The sequence below is a fragment of the Fusarium redolens genome (genome assembly GCF_020744475.1).
Source record: "Fusarium redolens strain MPI-CAGE-AT-0023 chromosome Unknown BKA55scaffold_6, whole genome shotgun sequence".
Lineage (NCBI taxonomy): Eukaryota > Fungi > Ascomycota > Sordariomycetes > Hypocreales > Nectriaceae > Fusarium > Fusarium redolens.
Genome location: NW_025763669.1, coordinates 1,973,428 through 1,988,547, shown reverse-complemented (window position 1 = coordinate 1,988,547; position 15,120 = coordinate 1,973,428). Strand labels below are relative to the sequence as shown.

The window sequence follows — 15,120 nt, the reverse complement described above, 5'->3', positions numbered from 1 at the left end:
GCCAAAGCTGGCAGTTTCCGAAGAGATCGGGTGACTATGAAAGTTGAAGATATTCGGCGCAAAGAGAGTTGGCGCAAGAGGAATGAATATTGTTGAGAATGAGGGAGTGAGTGTGGAGGGGGGTTAGAGGATTAGGTCATGGACGGACGATCCGTTGTTGGAGACAAGACGGGCTTTGGGCAATGAGTGACAACTCGACAAGGGAGCTTTTGGCGCCTTCGCTTGGGGCTTGGCTAGCAGCCTAGCACAGGCCGAACCCCGCTGTGAACTCGGCTCTGTCACTACCTACGTTGCAGCGGGATCCAGTGGAGATAAACCCAGGGTTGTTGTGAGGAGGGGAAGCTGTTCATGATAAGGATGGGTCTTTTCAAGTTCCTGATAACAATTGGTCGGAGAAACTTACGAGACGGATCAAGAGCTATATTACATCTATGGTTATCAGTCTATGTTCTGTAATACTAGAAATGAGCCTGTATGGAGGTGGTATCATCGGCTTCAAACCCCAAATATCAAATTCCCCCGCCTTTCTATCTAGTCCCCACTGAAAGCATTGATAATGAATTTAAACGGCCGAGGCCACGGAGCTCAAAGCAACCTAACTATGCCGCCGTTTTCCACCAGCTTAGGCCAGATTCAGACAGCTAAAAGGGCTACGTCACAGTCTGTGTGGGGAGAGTGAAAAGCGCGAGTTTCCCATTGTGATTGATTGCGGCGCTTCTCTCCTAAAAAGAATATCATAGAAGGAGAGCTTCCCATCACCCCGGATTGAGGCTAAGATAGAGGGGGATGGCGTCAGTCGACGTTATGCCGTGATTGGTTCTTAAAGAGGATGGTTTAAATCGTGGGGTACAGTTAGATGCCAGGGTTTCTGACGATGGTTCCATTGCTTGGCTCCTGAAAAGGAGGTTTGTTACCTAAGGTAGTTATTGAATTGAAGGTATAGATGCAGAGAGGAAGCCAAGAGATACAGGAAGCTGTGGGCCCTGTATCACCTATTGTAAAGTTCAGTTTGGTAAGCCCTATTAAAAGTAACACATTAGCTTTTATCCCTTCCAGGCAGCATAAACGCTGTTTCCTTCAGCCAATATATATTCTCAATAATTACGCCTTTAATTACATGCTTTATCCACGGGGCAACCAACCTTATTCTCACAGGTATATATAGTAAGACTGCTGCATTAGCCGAAGAATCCTTCCTACCAATAGAAGGAGATCTTTATCTTCAGTACGAGAACAGCTGGCTTATTGTGTAGTTGGAGATCTCTTCACCCCCAAAACACAGGTCCCAAACTTCGAGCTATACATCATCACATCTTTATCAATCCACACCAACTGCGATCCTTGACACTCAATCTACCGCAAGCCTCATCAGAGATGGCTAGGGACAGAACTTCCTGGGATTGCCTACCTCCCGAGATTCGCAACGAGATTATTGGTCTCCTGCCAATTCTCGGCGGGAGGTGCAGTCAGCTCGTGACCGTTTCCCAAGTTTGGCAATCAATTATCGAGCCGCTCAACTTTGCTGAGATCAGCCTGACGGTACCGCGCCTTGCCGACCTCAATTCTCAAGCTATTCTGTTCCGAAAGAGAAACCAGATTCGCTATATCTGGTTTCGGGTGGAACTGAAGCAGTACGATTGCAGACAATGTGCGAACACTGACCGGGACCGTTGGGGCATGGACAATATCGACAACCAATTCATTGTGGATGCGTTTGAAAGCCTGTTCATGACACTGAGCGCATGGGAGCCTCGTGGTGACTTGGTCCTCGATATCAGTGTCTACTCGCCCAGTGACAACCAGCACTGGTTCAAGTACCTAAGCTTCTGCTCAGACACCAACCTAGGCGAGTGCCCGTCTCGCCATGGACACGAACAAGGAACCACCCTGATGAATGACCCGGCTCATGGCTGGGTTGCCGGACAGCAGGTCCTTGCTCCTGATCGACTCGCCATCGAACTTGCATTTGCAGAGATCATGGGCGAGGGGCCATTCGACGACGAGGAACCTGAGATGCAGTGGTGGCGGGGTCTCCCCTTCGTACCCGTCGTCGGGGTCGTGCTCCTTCGCCAGCAGACCCGCCGACGATGGAAGCCGGTTGCGCTCGCCAATATGCTCACGCGGTTCCCAAACATGAAGGAACTTTGTTACGAACCCTGGAGAGAGTGGACTCAAATTGAGACGCAAACCGACAAACGCAAGTGCCTGCTTGATCCCTGGCAATTTAGTTGACGCAGCCGCTGACCAACCAGAAACAGGCACCCAGACGCTGATCGAATCCTTTCCCTCGACGGAATTGTGTAAGCTAACGATATTCGAGAACTTTAACGAGGCTTACCCAGAAAGATTTTCCCACACTCCTGCTATCAGGGTGCCGAACCCGGCTGTGAGCCAGAAACTTGCCCACGCCAGCCTGCACCTCACGATGCTATCCGCCTCTTTCATGGCCGACGCCGGTCACTTCTTCGCAGCGCGTCAAGATTCATGGACGTGGGATAAGCTCACTTCACTGGCGCTGACTTCGAGGGTCCTCACTGACGATGCGGACCCCTTGGATATCAACAACATGCTTCGAGACGCCGCTGCCGTAGCGCTCAAGATGCCGAGACTTAAAACGATGGAGTTATGGAACGGCAGACGGGGTATGGCAATGCTCTTTCGCTACCAGAGGGCTCAAGATAGGCAGCCAGCCATCATCACCGTACGGGGTACGTCGGAGCTTGCTTTAGGGACTACAGTTACGCAAGCTTGGGATGTGGTCGCTCACCGGCACTGCCATGGCAAGGTCGTCGTACAAACCTCTTCGATCGATCCAGATGGGATTCGATGCCATGGTGATGCGATCCGCCAGCTGGGACTTTCGACCGAGGTCGCTAGGCTTGTCTCGCTGCGGCAAATCCTCAGCGAACATCGGTTTCGGGCATGAGACTATCGCTATCACCATCACCACCACCATCATCATCATCATCAACATGCAGAAGAATTGGTGCAATGATCGAGTCTTGGTTTCAGCCGAGTCCAGTTGTCTCGGCCTACTTATCCAGGACACCACGGAAAGGTGCTCTATCGTCGTCCTGGACCACTTGGCACCTCCACTCGACTTACTTAAGAGAGCTTCGCAGGCAGGGAAAACATGTGCAAGTGTTGTGACGGCGAAGAGACAAAGCAGAACAATGACAAAGAGGATATTTACATACCAATCTAACCTCGGAAATCGCCTCGGCCTTGGCGAAGGGCCACGACGGCCGCTTCCGCCGCGATCTCTGCCCAAATGAACTGACGCCAAGTGTCCAAAGTCAGAAGGCCAGCGAGGTAACCCCTGGCTGCGACGATGGTTGCGTGGCGGGCTTGAGCAAGGATTACTTCGGCGTCTTCAATGGCAAGGCGACGGGACGGTCCTGGCCTATTAAAGCATGTCAGAGGCTGTGAAAAAGAGGCATAAAGAGAACTGGGTGAGAAAAATGGGCAAAGTTTCTTACATTTTGTTCGAGGATGTTATGAGGAGAAGAAGAGCATCAAGGCGGCGATGGACAAGGGGATTTTATATATTCACCAACTGCAATAACAGCAGGAGCATCGCAGGCATGGCTCTTTAGGCAGTGGAATCTCTAGATCTATTACTAGTCCAACCAAACCCTCACCAAGACACAGCTTCGTCCGTAACAGACGAAGCTTCCTACCAAGCTCGATCCAAAGAGGCAGCTTCCATCTTCGTTGAAGGAAGCCACCGACCAAGCCCCCTGCCTCGACCCTTTAGCTAAGGTAGGTTATCGAGACCAAGCCTTCTCTTCGTCTATCCTTCAAGACCGACCTTCAGCATTGACTAGTAATGCCAAGTTTAACTTACCCCCTTGTCTTTGCATGGTATTCCCATGATATGTACCTTTGTGTTACATATACCCTGTACCAAGGGACCGCCCAATAAGTGTTGGACAATGCATTGAATAGAGCAGTAAGCTTAAAGCTTTGAGGAGCTTTAACAAGTGAGACATGTGATGAGTGTTCAGTGACTTCTGTTGCGATCTCGGCATGTAATCAATCGGGGTCTGTTATTGTTGCATAATTGCCCGATTGGTACAGAATATGCACAACATTTGAAATGGACAACGGTAGATCATGTTGATTGGTCTGGCCCAACGTCTTGAATGTGAGAATGAGAAGCTTGGCTGGCGACTGTGCAGCTGGACCGCCTTATCTTGGGAGCTGGCGTGGGGCAACCAAACAACACCAAGCTACTGTAGTCACAAAAATAATGGGGAGATGTCTCATGAGGCAATGTGGCCAGTAGGTGCAATTTAGTAAAGAGTCAGAGCAAATAAGGCATCCAAACCTATCAAGGCATCCTAACGGCGACGCAGAGACCAAACACAGACTTTCATCATGTGCTGATTATTCATCCAATGTTATGGTATTGTGTGGTGCACCAGGAAGGTCGTGTTGTGAGTCGTGAGTCGCGCAATGCGTTGAGTTGAGCCTCCAGTTGCAGATAAAGCGGGACGAGAGTTGTGGTGAATTCGGTGTGTTGCCCAGTAACATCTGTTGAAGTTTATGGGGGGGGGATAGGAATGAAAATAGGCTCGATGGGTTTTTAAGTCTCAAGCTGTGTGTATGATGTCTCTGTCACTGATGTTGATGCTGGGGCGATTTGAATCAAGCTGATCGTGTTGGATAGACGATAGGTAGTAGTGGAGATCCCTTCAGAGCTCTCACCTCAAATGTTTTTGCTGAGGTATAGATAGTACTAACCTTATGGACGGGAGGTCTACTCTCAAGTTAGCTGGTGGTGGGGTAACTGAAAAAGACACTGGTTTGACATGTCACCGTACACCATATATTTGCCTGTGTGGTACTTCGGCTGTTGAAAAGCCGATCAGCTCAGTAACAGCTACCTCCACGGCACCTCATAGGCGGCGTATGAGGTGTCTCCGGGGCTGGGCCTCATCGACTGGGGGGACCCAGCAGATGGATTCTGGCGATCCGATTTACAGTGCCTTATTAGCAAATCTTCTCTTGGACAGCCCAGCCCAGACCAGCCAGACCATTCATCCATACCTGACAGGGACAGGACAGAAATCATCACCACCAACCGAACCACCTCTAGGTTATTCATCCCCCATCCTCTAGGTTACTTGCTGTAGATTCACATTACACTTCCCTTCCCTTCCCTTTTCTCCCTCTCCCTCTTTTTCCCTCCTCCACCTCCACATCCTCCGCACGCCGCCTCTTCCTCCTCGCCCGGCTTCAAGTTCCCTGTCCCGTCTGGTCTGGCCTCGACTCGACTCGACTCGACTCGCTCTCCATCAACGACGTAGTCCGTGCTTGCAGTTTTTTTTACTACAACTGCAACCATTCGCGGCTGAGAGCTGACAACGATTCCCATCTCTTGTCCTTTCCCCCTGTAGTTTTCGATCGGTTCCTTCGTCTAGCGTCTGCTTGCTTGTTGCACTTTTTTGTCCTTTACGACTTAGTTTCATCTATTATCTGGCTTCTGGTTTATTTTCATCTTCTGCCGCCGGCCGGTTCTGGTTTCCCTCGGCGTACCAACCACTCATTGATCGTTTCGTCATCCTATCGATTCTATCGCCTTCCTCTCCGGCCTCCGCCGCCGTATGACCCGCGAACCACGTCGCATCCAGATCATCGAGTCTCCGAAGCCCCCTCTGTCGGCTCCTCCGTCTCCTTCACCGCTGCGCAATCATGGCTTCCGCTGTTCCTCGCCGTCGGAAGCTTATCGGTCAACGTCGCCGTGTTGAGGACGAGGGCGAAGACGAGGCTGGCCCGGAGACCCTCGACCTCGATGACGATTCCATCACCGACGGCTCCCTCACAGACGACAATGATCCTGCCGATGATAGCGATACCAGCAACATCGACGAGGCCTCGCCAACGTCCCCGAATGCGAGGAGGAAGGTCAATGGTGCTGCCAAGCATGCCGGCCATGGCCATAAGTCGGGGTCCGGCTCCGGCCCCGGCCAGAATGGCAAGCCTGTTACCGATACGGACGTGATGCTGCACGGTTTGTCCATCACAGACCAATCCCCCCCCGTTCAGGAGATGCATTTCGACGAGGTCGCTGCCCCGTCACCCAGCAAGTCTCCTGCTGCCCCCATAGTAGTGAGCTCAGCGTCCGCCAGGCCACCTGCTGCTCCTGCAAACAGACGTCGACAAGAGCACGAAGATTACAAACGCAAGAGAGATGAGGATCCGGCTTTCGTTCCCAACCGTGGCGCCTTCTTCATGCATGACCACAGACATGCTGGGCCCGCAGCCAACGGATTTCGTCCTTTTGGACGAGGACGAGGTCGAGGTGGCCGTGGTGGTATTGGAGGACCCTTTGCTCCCATCAAGTATGTTAATGCCCTTCCCTTCTTACTTCTTCCATTTACTAACAAAGACAGCCAATTGCACCAGCCTGCAGACCCTACGACCAATTCTCCATGGACACATGATATGCACGACGCCGTCGTAGAGCCTCCGCCTCCAGCACGCCCTCGACATATGGTGGAACAGGAGGGTCCAGCCAACGGAAATGGCTTCATTCCGACATGTGATCCAAATCCGACCCCAATCAACCGGACTCTCTCCACTGAGAAGCATATCGGCAATGCACAGGTCAGGGTGTCCCTTCCGTCTATGAAAGACCCGGTTGTCATTCCACGTCTTGCCGTGAAACAGTATACCAAGCTCCCCGATCATCGGCCACCTCTGCGTCGGGACAAACCCGTCCGTATCTCGCTACCCAACAATCCTCCTCGATATATCTACCCTGCCGCTGACAGGTCTTTCATTTTCATCCCCCGAGCTATGCGGCCCAACCAGCAGCGAATGCGAGGAAAACCTCGCTCCGGCTTTGGTTCTATGGGTGGCTTCTCAAGACGAACAAGTGTTTTTGGAGGCAGTTATTATGGCAGCGTGTATTCTCCTAGCGTGGCCATGAGCAGGCGGTCTTCCATCGTGGACCGTGACTACATGTTTTCCCCTACAGGCTCCGTTATCTCACGGCCGCCCATCCCTGTTGAGAATACCCGGCCGGTTGTTCGACTACCTCCTGCTCCTCGGCCAGAGATGCCAATGAACGCAATGGTCCCGCCAATGGCTGCTCCAGCTTCTGCTTATGGGCCAGCCGATCCTGCCTTTGGTATCGAGAGACCTCACGCACTAGAGACATCAATCAACGATCTGCCTCCGCCTCAGACATATCCCCTTCCTCAGAAGCCTGCTTTCCAGGAGAACCGACCCACATCGGCTCTGCCCATGCATCAGCCCCGTCCACAGAAGAACATATCTGTTGCTGATATCGAGTCACCTACCTTAACACAAGGCCCCCAGGCTTACCAGCAGGCCTTCCACCAACAGGTGCCTATTCAAATGGCTAATGGCCTCTCTCAAGAATCACATACTCGCCAGCCGTCCTATCCATCTCAGCATTCTACTGGTACACCTTTGTCTCAGATTCCTGAGAGAGCCATTCATGCTGCTCCCTTCCAGCCAAACACTTATGGTCAGCAACCTTACTACAACCAGCAGCCATATCAAGCGCAGCCTCAGCAGGGATATTATTACCCACCCAACTACAACACTCCCAACATGGGACCGTCCAGTACTGCACCTGCGTTTGTACCCAACCAGCCAGGGCCTCCTGGTAGCTTCACGCCTCAGAATCAGCCCGAGCAACCTGTGATGTCTAACAATGGTGCACCTCCTGCTTCAGGCTCCAGTCTGGTGGTTCAAGAAGCGAATGGGATGGTTTACTACTTCGACGCGTCACAGTTGCCGCCGGTTACCAATTATCCTGGCTACCCTGCGCCTCAAGGCTACCAACCCAGTGTCATGGGTATGGGTGGCATGGTGACACCCAGCCCTGACGGCTTCTATTATCCCCAACAGGCATCCGGCATGGTCTACTATCCGCAGTAGAACTGGGGCTTACCCGGGTTCCCTTTCTTCACTTGTCCAAACGCTTTCTACTCGTATCCGATTTAATAGCTACAATTACGACTTTATACCTACAAAAACTCAAAAGCATCTGCTACTTTACAACAAAAGCCTTACAAAGGCAGACACAAGGGCCAGGGGCATGGTTGGAGGATGGACGGGGAAAAAAGAAATTATCACTTTGATGTCAAGCCATTCACTGGAGGCAGATTCATGCCTTGAGGAGTGACTTTATTTTGTTTGAATGGTTCCTGTTGAGGGGACAAGATGGATGCATTACTATATATCTTATTCTACGAACTCGACATCATTACCTGGAATGGATCAACAGATGGGAGTTGAATGGGCAAGAGTATCCTGGTTGGTGTTTTTTTTCTATTGATGGGAGATGGAGTTTGCCTTGGCCAGGGATATTGGAAGGAGGAGGATGAGCTAGAGTTGGACGAGAGGTTTTGGGGGCCTGAATTGCTACTGGTTATCCTTTCTGCCTAGCAATCCATTTATTCTCCCCATCCACAGTTGTGCGTTTTGTGCTTGACGGTTACGCATAGTTTTTGTGTTTTCATGGCAATGGTGTTTGGTGTCCATGGCATATTATATACCTGTTTTCGTCTACTGTTGGTCTTGAATTGACATTGTTGATTGTCAGTGGAAAATATCATGGCCTCGCAGATGCACGGATCAATTCATGAAGAAGCGTCCTAAGTAATATACTTATGGTGAAGGATAATGCTTCTGCTACTATATCGGGCCAGGTGCCGATCTGCTCATTTGCTAACAGACGAAACCTTGATGCACCAGGGCTCACATGTCACGGAGGGGAATTGGGTGCTTCTCCACCTCACTAAGCGGAGAACTGTACGGATACAGTCATGCCAGTTCTAAAGACTTGAAGCATTGGCCAACCAGAGAACAGCTGCCGGGCTTCTCCACGTTCATGTTAGGAGCACATGTAAAGCCAAGGAGATCAGGACGAACCAAATTGAGATTCAGACAACTGCCAAGGCTTCAATGACCTCTTGATATTTCCAATTGTGGCATAATTGAATGGCTTGGACAAAAGAGGCCATGCTTTTACAAACATCATTGAGGATGGTTCGTAGACGAAAGCGAGTTAAAATCATGCCATGGTAGAGGAATAAGAGTTGATGTGGAAATAAGAAGTAAACAAGAATGTGGGGACGTGATGATGGGGTAATGAAGTCACGAGTTATCAATACGTGCATAGTAACTAGTCTATTCTAGTGTAGCTTCTTTTGTCGATTTTGATAGCTTGACAGGTGGAGGTTAACAGACAGGGAAGATGCCACTGTCAATGTGGTACCTCCGTACCATGCTCAAGTCGGCTTTCAACGACTCATGCACTCACACCAGTGCAAACCCATTCAAGAACTGACCGCGTAGCCGGGTAAGTTGCATGAAGCTCTCCTTTAGCTCAGATCTCCGAGGTCCGCGTAAGACGATTTTGGTTTGGAGAGGCGGGGGAGGGAAGAGGAAGAAGAGGGGGCGGAATGTGCGTGATACCGTGTAACGTTTGTTGTGAGTCTCCGAGCTGTAAATCATGAAAAACAGGTGATAGGTTGATTATGCTGATCAATTGGACAGCTACGATCCAGAGGCAGGAGGTGAGTTTGATCATGATAAGCTATAACTCAGATGCTGAGATACTGAGGTACAAGATGGCGTTTAATCATTAACATACACAAGTACCGTATCAGTTGGAAATGCCATTAAAGCCCCGGCCTGGGATGAGAGCTTGTGATGCGCAGAGTCCTAGGCAAGGTACAAGCTCGCTTTATGAGTGGATCAAGTGCAAGTGTATCTTGGCCCGGATGATCTCTCCCCCGTGTTATTTCATCTTGAATCGAAGGGTACACTTTTTCGATAGCCGTGTTTCACTGGTCAACTGTTTCAAACAACAAGATTGAGTTCAGGTAAACCGCCGAGGTTAAATGTTCTTGAGGAAGCGACAACCTCTAGGCGACAATGAGCACGCGTAGCTCTGAGACCTCACAGAGACAAATAACACCCTCTCTGCCCAGACGGCGAATGAGGTGCTGCACTTTGGTTGAACAGGCTCGATCCCGAGACTGACAAACGAGCCAGGCTGACCAAGCTTGTTTGGCCACTTCATGGCTGCGTTTGAGTTCTAGTGTGTTCCAGTCTCTCGACTGATCCAGGTTTTTGCGGTTCTAGTATGACTCTTTCATATTGGTATTGTAAAAAGAGGACTTTGAGACCTGGAATAGGAAGCCGAGAGAAGACCGACTTCTGTCCGCAATGGAATAAACAGTAAACATCACTTCAGCTTAGGCTGTACTCGGCCATATTGACTTGGCTTGCAAGTGGGGAGGTTGCTCTCTTGAGGTCCCCAAGCTTCAAGGCCCAGGACCATCGTGACCTTGACCCTGAGTCCGTGACCTGCAGAGCATCCAATAGAGTCAGTTTATGGCGGCGTCGGTGAGGTGAAAGCGGCGTTGCGTATGCTTCGAGGTGTTTGCCGTCATGTGGTACCTGACCACAGATAACGTCCGGGGTTAGAGCAGGGCGTCAACGAGGCTCTTTAGGCATTTGCCCTATCAGAGATTAAGTCTCAGACTCGGCCCCTCTTTCAGAGTGCAGACGCCACTTTACAGAGGGCCCCGCTCCCCACTCTTTTCAATCCGGGGGAGTTTTAGAGAGCCAAGAGGGCGCGACTACGGGCCTTTCTTAAGATACCTCTTAGTAGTGTTAGACGTGATAGAGTACTAAGGCGAAGTATCTGAGCAAAGAGAAGATACTGTTTGCTATGGTCAGTGTCAAATAATTCTTGAGAGGCTGTTGAATTGAATGAACCGAGCAACCGCTGTTGCTGTAACATAAAGCCATTGGCGAAAATGCTATTATGATAGAGTTTATCATGAAAAGTTCCCATATTCACTATGTACATTAGTCGTGTATCAACACCAGCCACCCCTTGTCAATCGATCACAGGACACATGAAAAACAAAAGGTTGACGGCTAGCTAGCTACCTTATTCGAACAGAATTACCATTGACCTCAGTGTCAATTTCTGACGGAGTTTGTCCCTAGTGAATCACTCCCCTCATAATCAATGAATGCCCTGGTAATCCATGACTGGAACAAGATAGACACGCCCAAAAACTCTATGTATGCTGGTCCTACCAGTACATTTCAGTCCTCACGACTTACGGTACAACCCATCTCTACCTGGTCTGGCTGAGTCCTCGTCATCATCAGTATTGCCTGCATTGGATCTTTGCCTTTTGCCTTTTGCCCCAAGGGTTACGTCTATCGCCATCCGTCCACTGACGGCCTCACATCATCCTTCTGATCATGCACTAACACCGAAAAAGTACCCCGATCGACCGACCCCCCTCAGTACCGAAGCCAGCCCGGGCCATCCCCCGTCAGCTGGTGCAGGAGTTTTCCAGTTTCCAATCGCTGCGAGTTACAGTGCTCTTCGCTTGTCGCTACAGCCACGCTACTTCACACTCACCAAAAGCCATCGAGGCTTGCCGTGGCACTACAGTGTAGCCTCAAGGTATCTTTAATTGGTAATGTGTCACTGAGTTCTGCGGCCAGCAGAGTTAGTACCTAAGGTAAGGTTTCCTCCTGTCACAGTAGACAGTCTACCTGAAATCCCGGGCATCAGTAATTCGCAGCACGCCCCCTGCAGGCATCCATAGGTAACCTTACCTCACACGGGCGGGCACTTTAAAGTACCTTTACCTACAGGCAGCTCAGGGCCCGCGTACAGTACAGTGGAAGCTTCTCTTCTTACTTCTTCCTCATCCTCTCCGCTTCTCTTCTTTTCTTCCATCAATCTCACCCTCCTCTCCTCCTTTCAAAACACTTGCGCTTTTCTATCATCAGGCGACTCTCTCTACTATCGCTCAACATAGCCTATTTCCCAGAGCGTCTGTTGCCGATTTCACGACGGGTGACGACCGTCTTGTCACCGCCGATTGCTTATCTCGACCACCGATAACAGCATTAACATCCTCGTCACCGCCCCAGGCTACCATATGTAAGGCTCCACCATCCGCAGTCGTCATTCTTCCTTTCCCTTCATCATCCTCGTCCTTCGCGGATCGAGCACGACGAGAATAAAACAAGATCCTAACATCTTTTCCTTATAGCAGCCTTCCTGGTACTATCGCCAAAATGGCTTCCACCACACATAACGCTGGTCTGGACCATGCCATCACCGTCAAGGTGATGTTCGAGGGCATCACTCGTCGCACCAAGATGCCTCTTCGGGATATGGTCCCAAGAACTCTTGAATCTAATGTATGTCGATAAATACTGCTCGCTCGTTGAGCAGTCCTGGAGTGTCACCATTCTACGTCGCCATCTCTCATGGAGGCCGAAGTTGGCGGTTAAGTCATTAATCAAGCAACAACTAACACGCTATCAGATCCGTACATTCTTGCACATCCCCGGAGATGCTGAAGTCGCATTTGAGCGATACTCCGATTCTGCTGCGTCTTACGTCCTTCTTGAGGCCGAAAACATCCCCATTTATAAGCAACTCTACCGCGCCGCCAAGGCAAAGTCTAAGCTCAAGATTCGTGTCACCATCAAAGAACAGCCCAAGGTTACAGTTCCTAAGCCTGTCACCGTCGAAGATGAACTCGAAACCGCCGCATCCGGTTCTGCTCTTATGAGCATGGACGAGGCTCCCAAAGAAACTCACGAGACCTCCGAAGAGCCAAGCCCTGCACCTACTCCCGCTGCTGAGGCTCCTGCACCAACTCCAGCATCAATCATCACATCCCCCGAGACGACTCTCCCGGTCCGTGTTAGCCCTCTATCGCGAACTTACAATTCTGCTCTCCTCAGTGATGCAGCGAGACTCATTGGAGAACGCCGGGATGCTCGTCTGGATTTTGAGAGCCGACTTGCTAATCTTATGGAACGACAGTCGGTGCCAAAGCATGCTCCCCGATCTTTCCCCGTAACCAAGCATCATCAGTCCCCATTCTTTTTGCCCAAGCCTGCCGATTTATCACTGAACAATTGCCCTGCCATGTTCACCCCCGCTGGTCCTGGTTTCGCAGTTTGTTGCAACAGCTGCGAAAACAATATTCCTGATGTTCACTACCATTGTTCAACCTGTGACGACGGAGACTTTGATCTTTGCCAGTCTTGTGTCGATCAAGGTATCACCTGCCATGGTCGGGATCATTGGTTGATTAAGCGCTCAACTGTTGATGGACAGCTAGTCCAGAGCACCACCGAGACTATCGCCCCTAAGCCTAAGCCCAGGGCTGAGGTCAAGGTTGAGACTACCATTGAGACCAAGGTTGAGCCCAAGATTGCACCTCCGGTTCAGCCATGTCAATTGTCCAAGCCGCTTTTCGAACCCCTCGCTGCTCCTTGGGCCTCCCTAGGCATCATGCGGACATGCAACTGTTGTGTGCAAGAACACCCTGAGGCCGAGTTTCTTCATTGCACCGTGTGTGAGGACTTCGATCTTTGCCAACCATGCTTCGCTAAGGACAAGCACGGCCACCACCCCAAGCACGGATTTGCCCCTGCTGTCAAGGGAACCAAGATGCCTCATCATATTACAGTCAAGATGACCCCGGGCCGTAACTATATGCACCACGCCATATGTGATGGCTGCGACAAGTACATCACAGGCATCCGCCACAAGTGCCTCGACTGTCCTGATTGGGATTACTGTGCTACTTGCATCAAGTCTGTCAAGATCATCCACCCTGGTCACCGATTTGCGCCTATCTACGAGCCACTTACTGATGTTCGGGCTCGTGCGCCAGCAGCCGTCCATGTCGGCATTTGCTGCGACGGACCTCTTTGCTCCGGAAGCCAGGCGTACCCCAACTACATCCGTGGCACCCGATATAAATGTGCTATCTGCAATGATCTGGACTTCTGTGCCAACTGCGAGGCTAGCCCCATGAACACTCACAACAAGACCCATCCCTTGATTCAGTTCAAGACTCCTGTCCGCCACATCAGTGTTACGACGACTGGCGAGAACCAGGATGGCCAGCATATGCCAGAAATGGGCGATCACCAGAGCACGTCCAAGTCTACTGAGACTGAGCCCACGGTTCCCAGCAACTCCATCAACCCTGTCCGCACGATCGTTGATGTCAAGCCAACTGAGCCCGAAGTAAAGAAGGAAATCAAGAAGGAATCTCCTACCCCAGAGCCTATCCCCACCCCGAAGGCGGAACTAAAGGGTGTATTCGTTCGCGAGACCATCCCCGATGGTACTATCCTCCCTCCCAACCATGTTTTCGAGCAAACATGGACTCTCCGCAACGATGGTAAGGAGAACTGGCCCGCTGGTTGCTCCGTCAGATTTGTGAGCGGCGATTACATGGGTCACGTTGACTCCAACCACCCGGCCGGCATCTCTGAGCTTGTATCTGCCTCGGAGTCTACCGTCTGCTATGCCCCTCTCGGTCCTGGTCAGGAATTCCCCTTCACTGTCCTACTCCGAACACCCGTTCGGCCTGGCAAGGTCATTTCTTACTGGCGTCTCACAACTCCAGATGGAGAGAAGTTTGGTCACAGACTGTGGTGCGATGTCAATGTCCGAATTGTGAAGGAGGAGCCCAAGCCCGAGCCCGAGCCCAAGCCCGAGCAGGAGGTCAAGCAGGAGCCCGAGCCTGTTGAGGAACCCAAGCAGGAGGATGACAGCCAAGCCTCGAGTCAGATGATCTTCCCCAAGCTTGAGAAGGAGTCACCCGTGGCTAGTATCCACGAAGCTGTTGAGCCTATCCCTACTGTTGCGGAGCCCAAAGAGTCAGAAACCATTGATGACGAATGGGATTATTCCGAAGATGGATTCATGACAGATGAGGAGTACGACATCCTGGATGCTTCCGACGAGGAGTATCTGGAGGAGCAAAAGAAGAAACTTGCTACCAAGTAAGCGTAAATTTGATTTCTTAGGATGGGACGGGAGGTTTATGGATCTGATGCTTTATTTCTTTTTGTTTTGGCCAATGTTGCTTCCTCTCTTTTCAATTATGTATTATTTCTTCTGTCTTCATACCTTCCGTCGTCGTTGGCATTTTGATATTGACCGCGACAATATCAAACCGGGTAGCCAAGAACAAGGCTACAACCAGGTATCTACGAATCTTCTCGTAACATGTTCAGTGAGAAGAGACCACGCTCTTTTGGTAGTTTGGACTAGGTAGC

The 15,120-nt window shown here is 50.8% G+C and overlaps 3 protein-coding genes across 3 annotated transcripts; all 3 read left to right on the top strand.

Annotated features, from left to right (window-relative positions):
- Positions 1–1,374: 1,374 nt before the first annotated feature.
- On the top strand, positions 1,375–2,926 carry BKA55DRAFT_592962 (uncharacterized protein; the record flags this gene model as incomplete). The annotated part of the gene is made up of 2 exons (XM_046195474.1): positions 1,375–2,197; positions 2,259–2,926. 2 exons carry the CDS (start codon positions 1,375–1,377, stop codon positions 2,924–2,926), a joined length of 1,491 nt encoding a protein of 496 aa, XP_046051297.1.
- A 2,771-nt stretch (positions 2,927–5,697) lies between these two features.
- On the top strand, positions 5,698–7,917 carry BKA55DRAFT_508765 (CASC3/Barentsz eIF4AIII binding-domain-containing protein; the record flags this gene model as incomplete). The annotated part of the gene is made up of 2 exons (XM_046187465.1): positions 5,698–6,347; positions 6,399–7,917. The coding sequence occupies 2 exons, from the start codon at positions 5,698–5,700 to the stop codon at positions 7,915–7,917; spliced, it is 2,169 nt and encodes a 722-aa protein (XP_046051296.1).
- A 4,185-nt stretch (positions 7,918–12,102) lies between these two features.
- Positions 12,103–14,848, top strand: BKA55DRAFT_688732 (uncharacterized protein; the record flags this gene model as incomplete). Its single annotated transcript, XM_046199263.1, has 2 exons — positions 12,103–12,228; positions 12,356–14,848. The coding sequence occupies 2 exons, from the start codon at positions 12,103–12,105 to the stop codon at positions 14,846–14,848; spliced, it is 2,619 nt and encodes an 872-aa protein (XP_046051295.1).
- Positions 14,849–15,120: the final 272 nt, after the last annotated feature.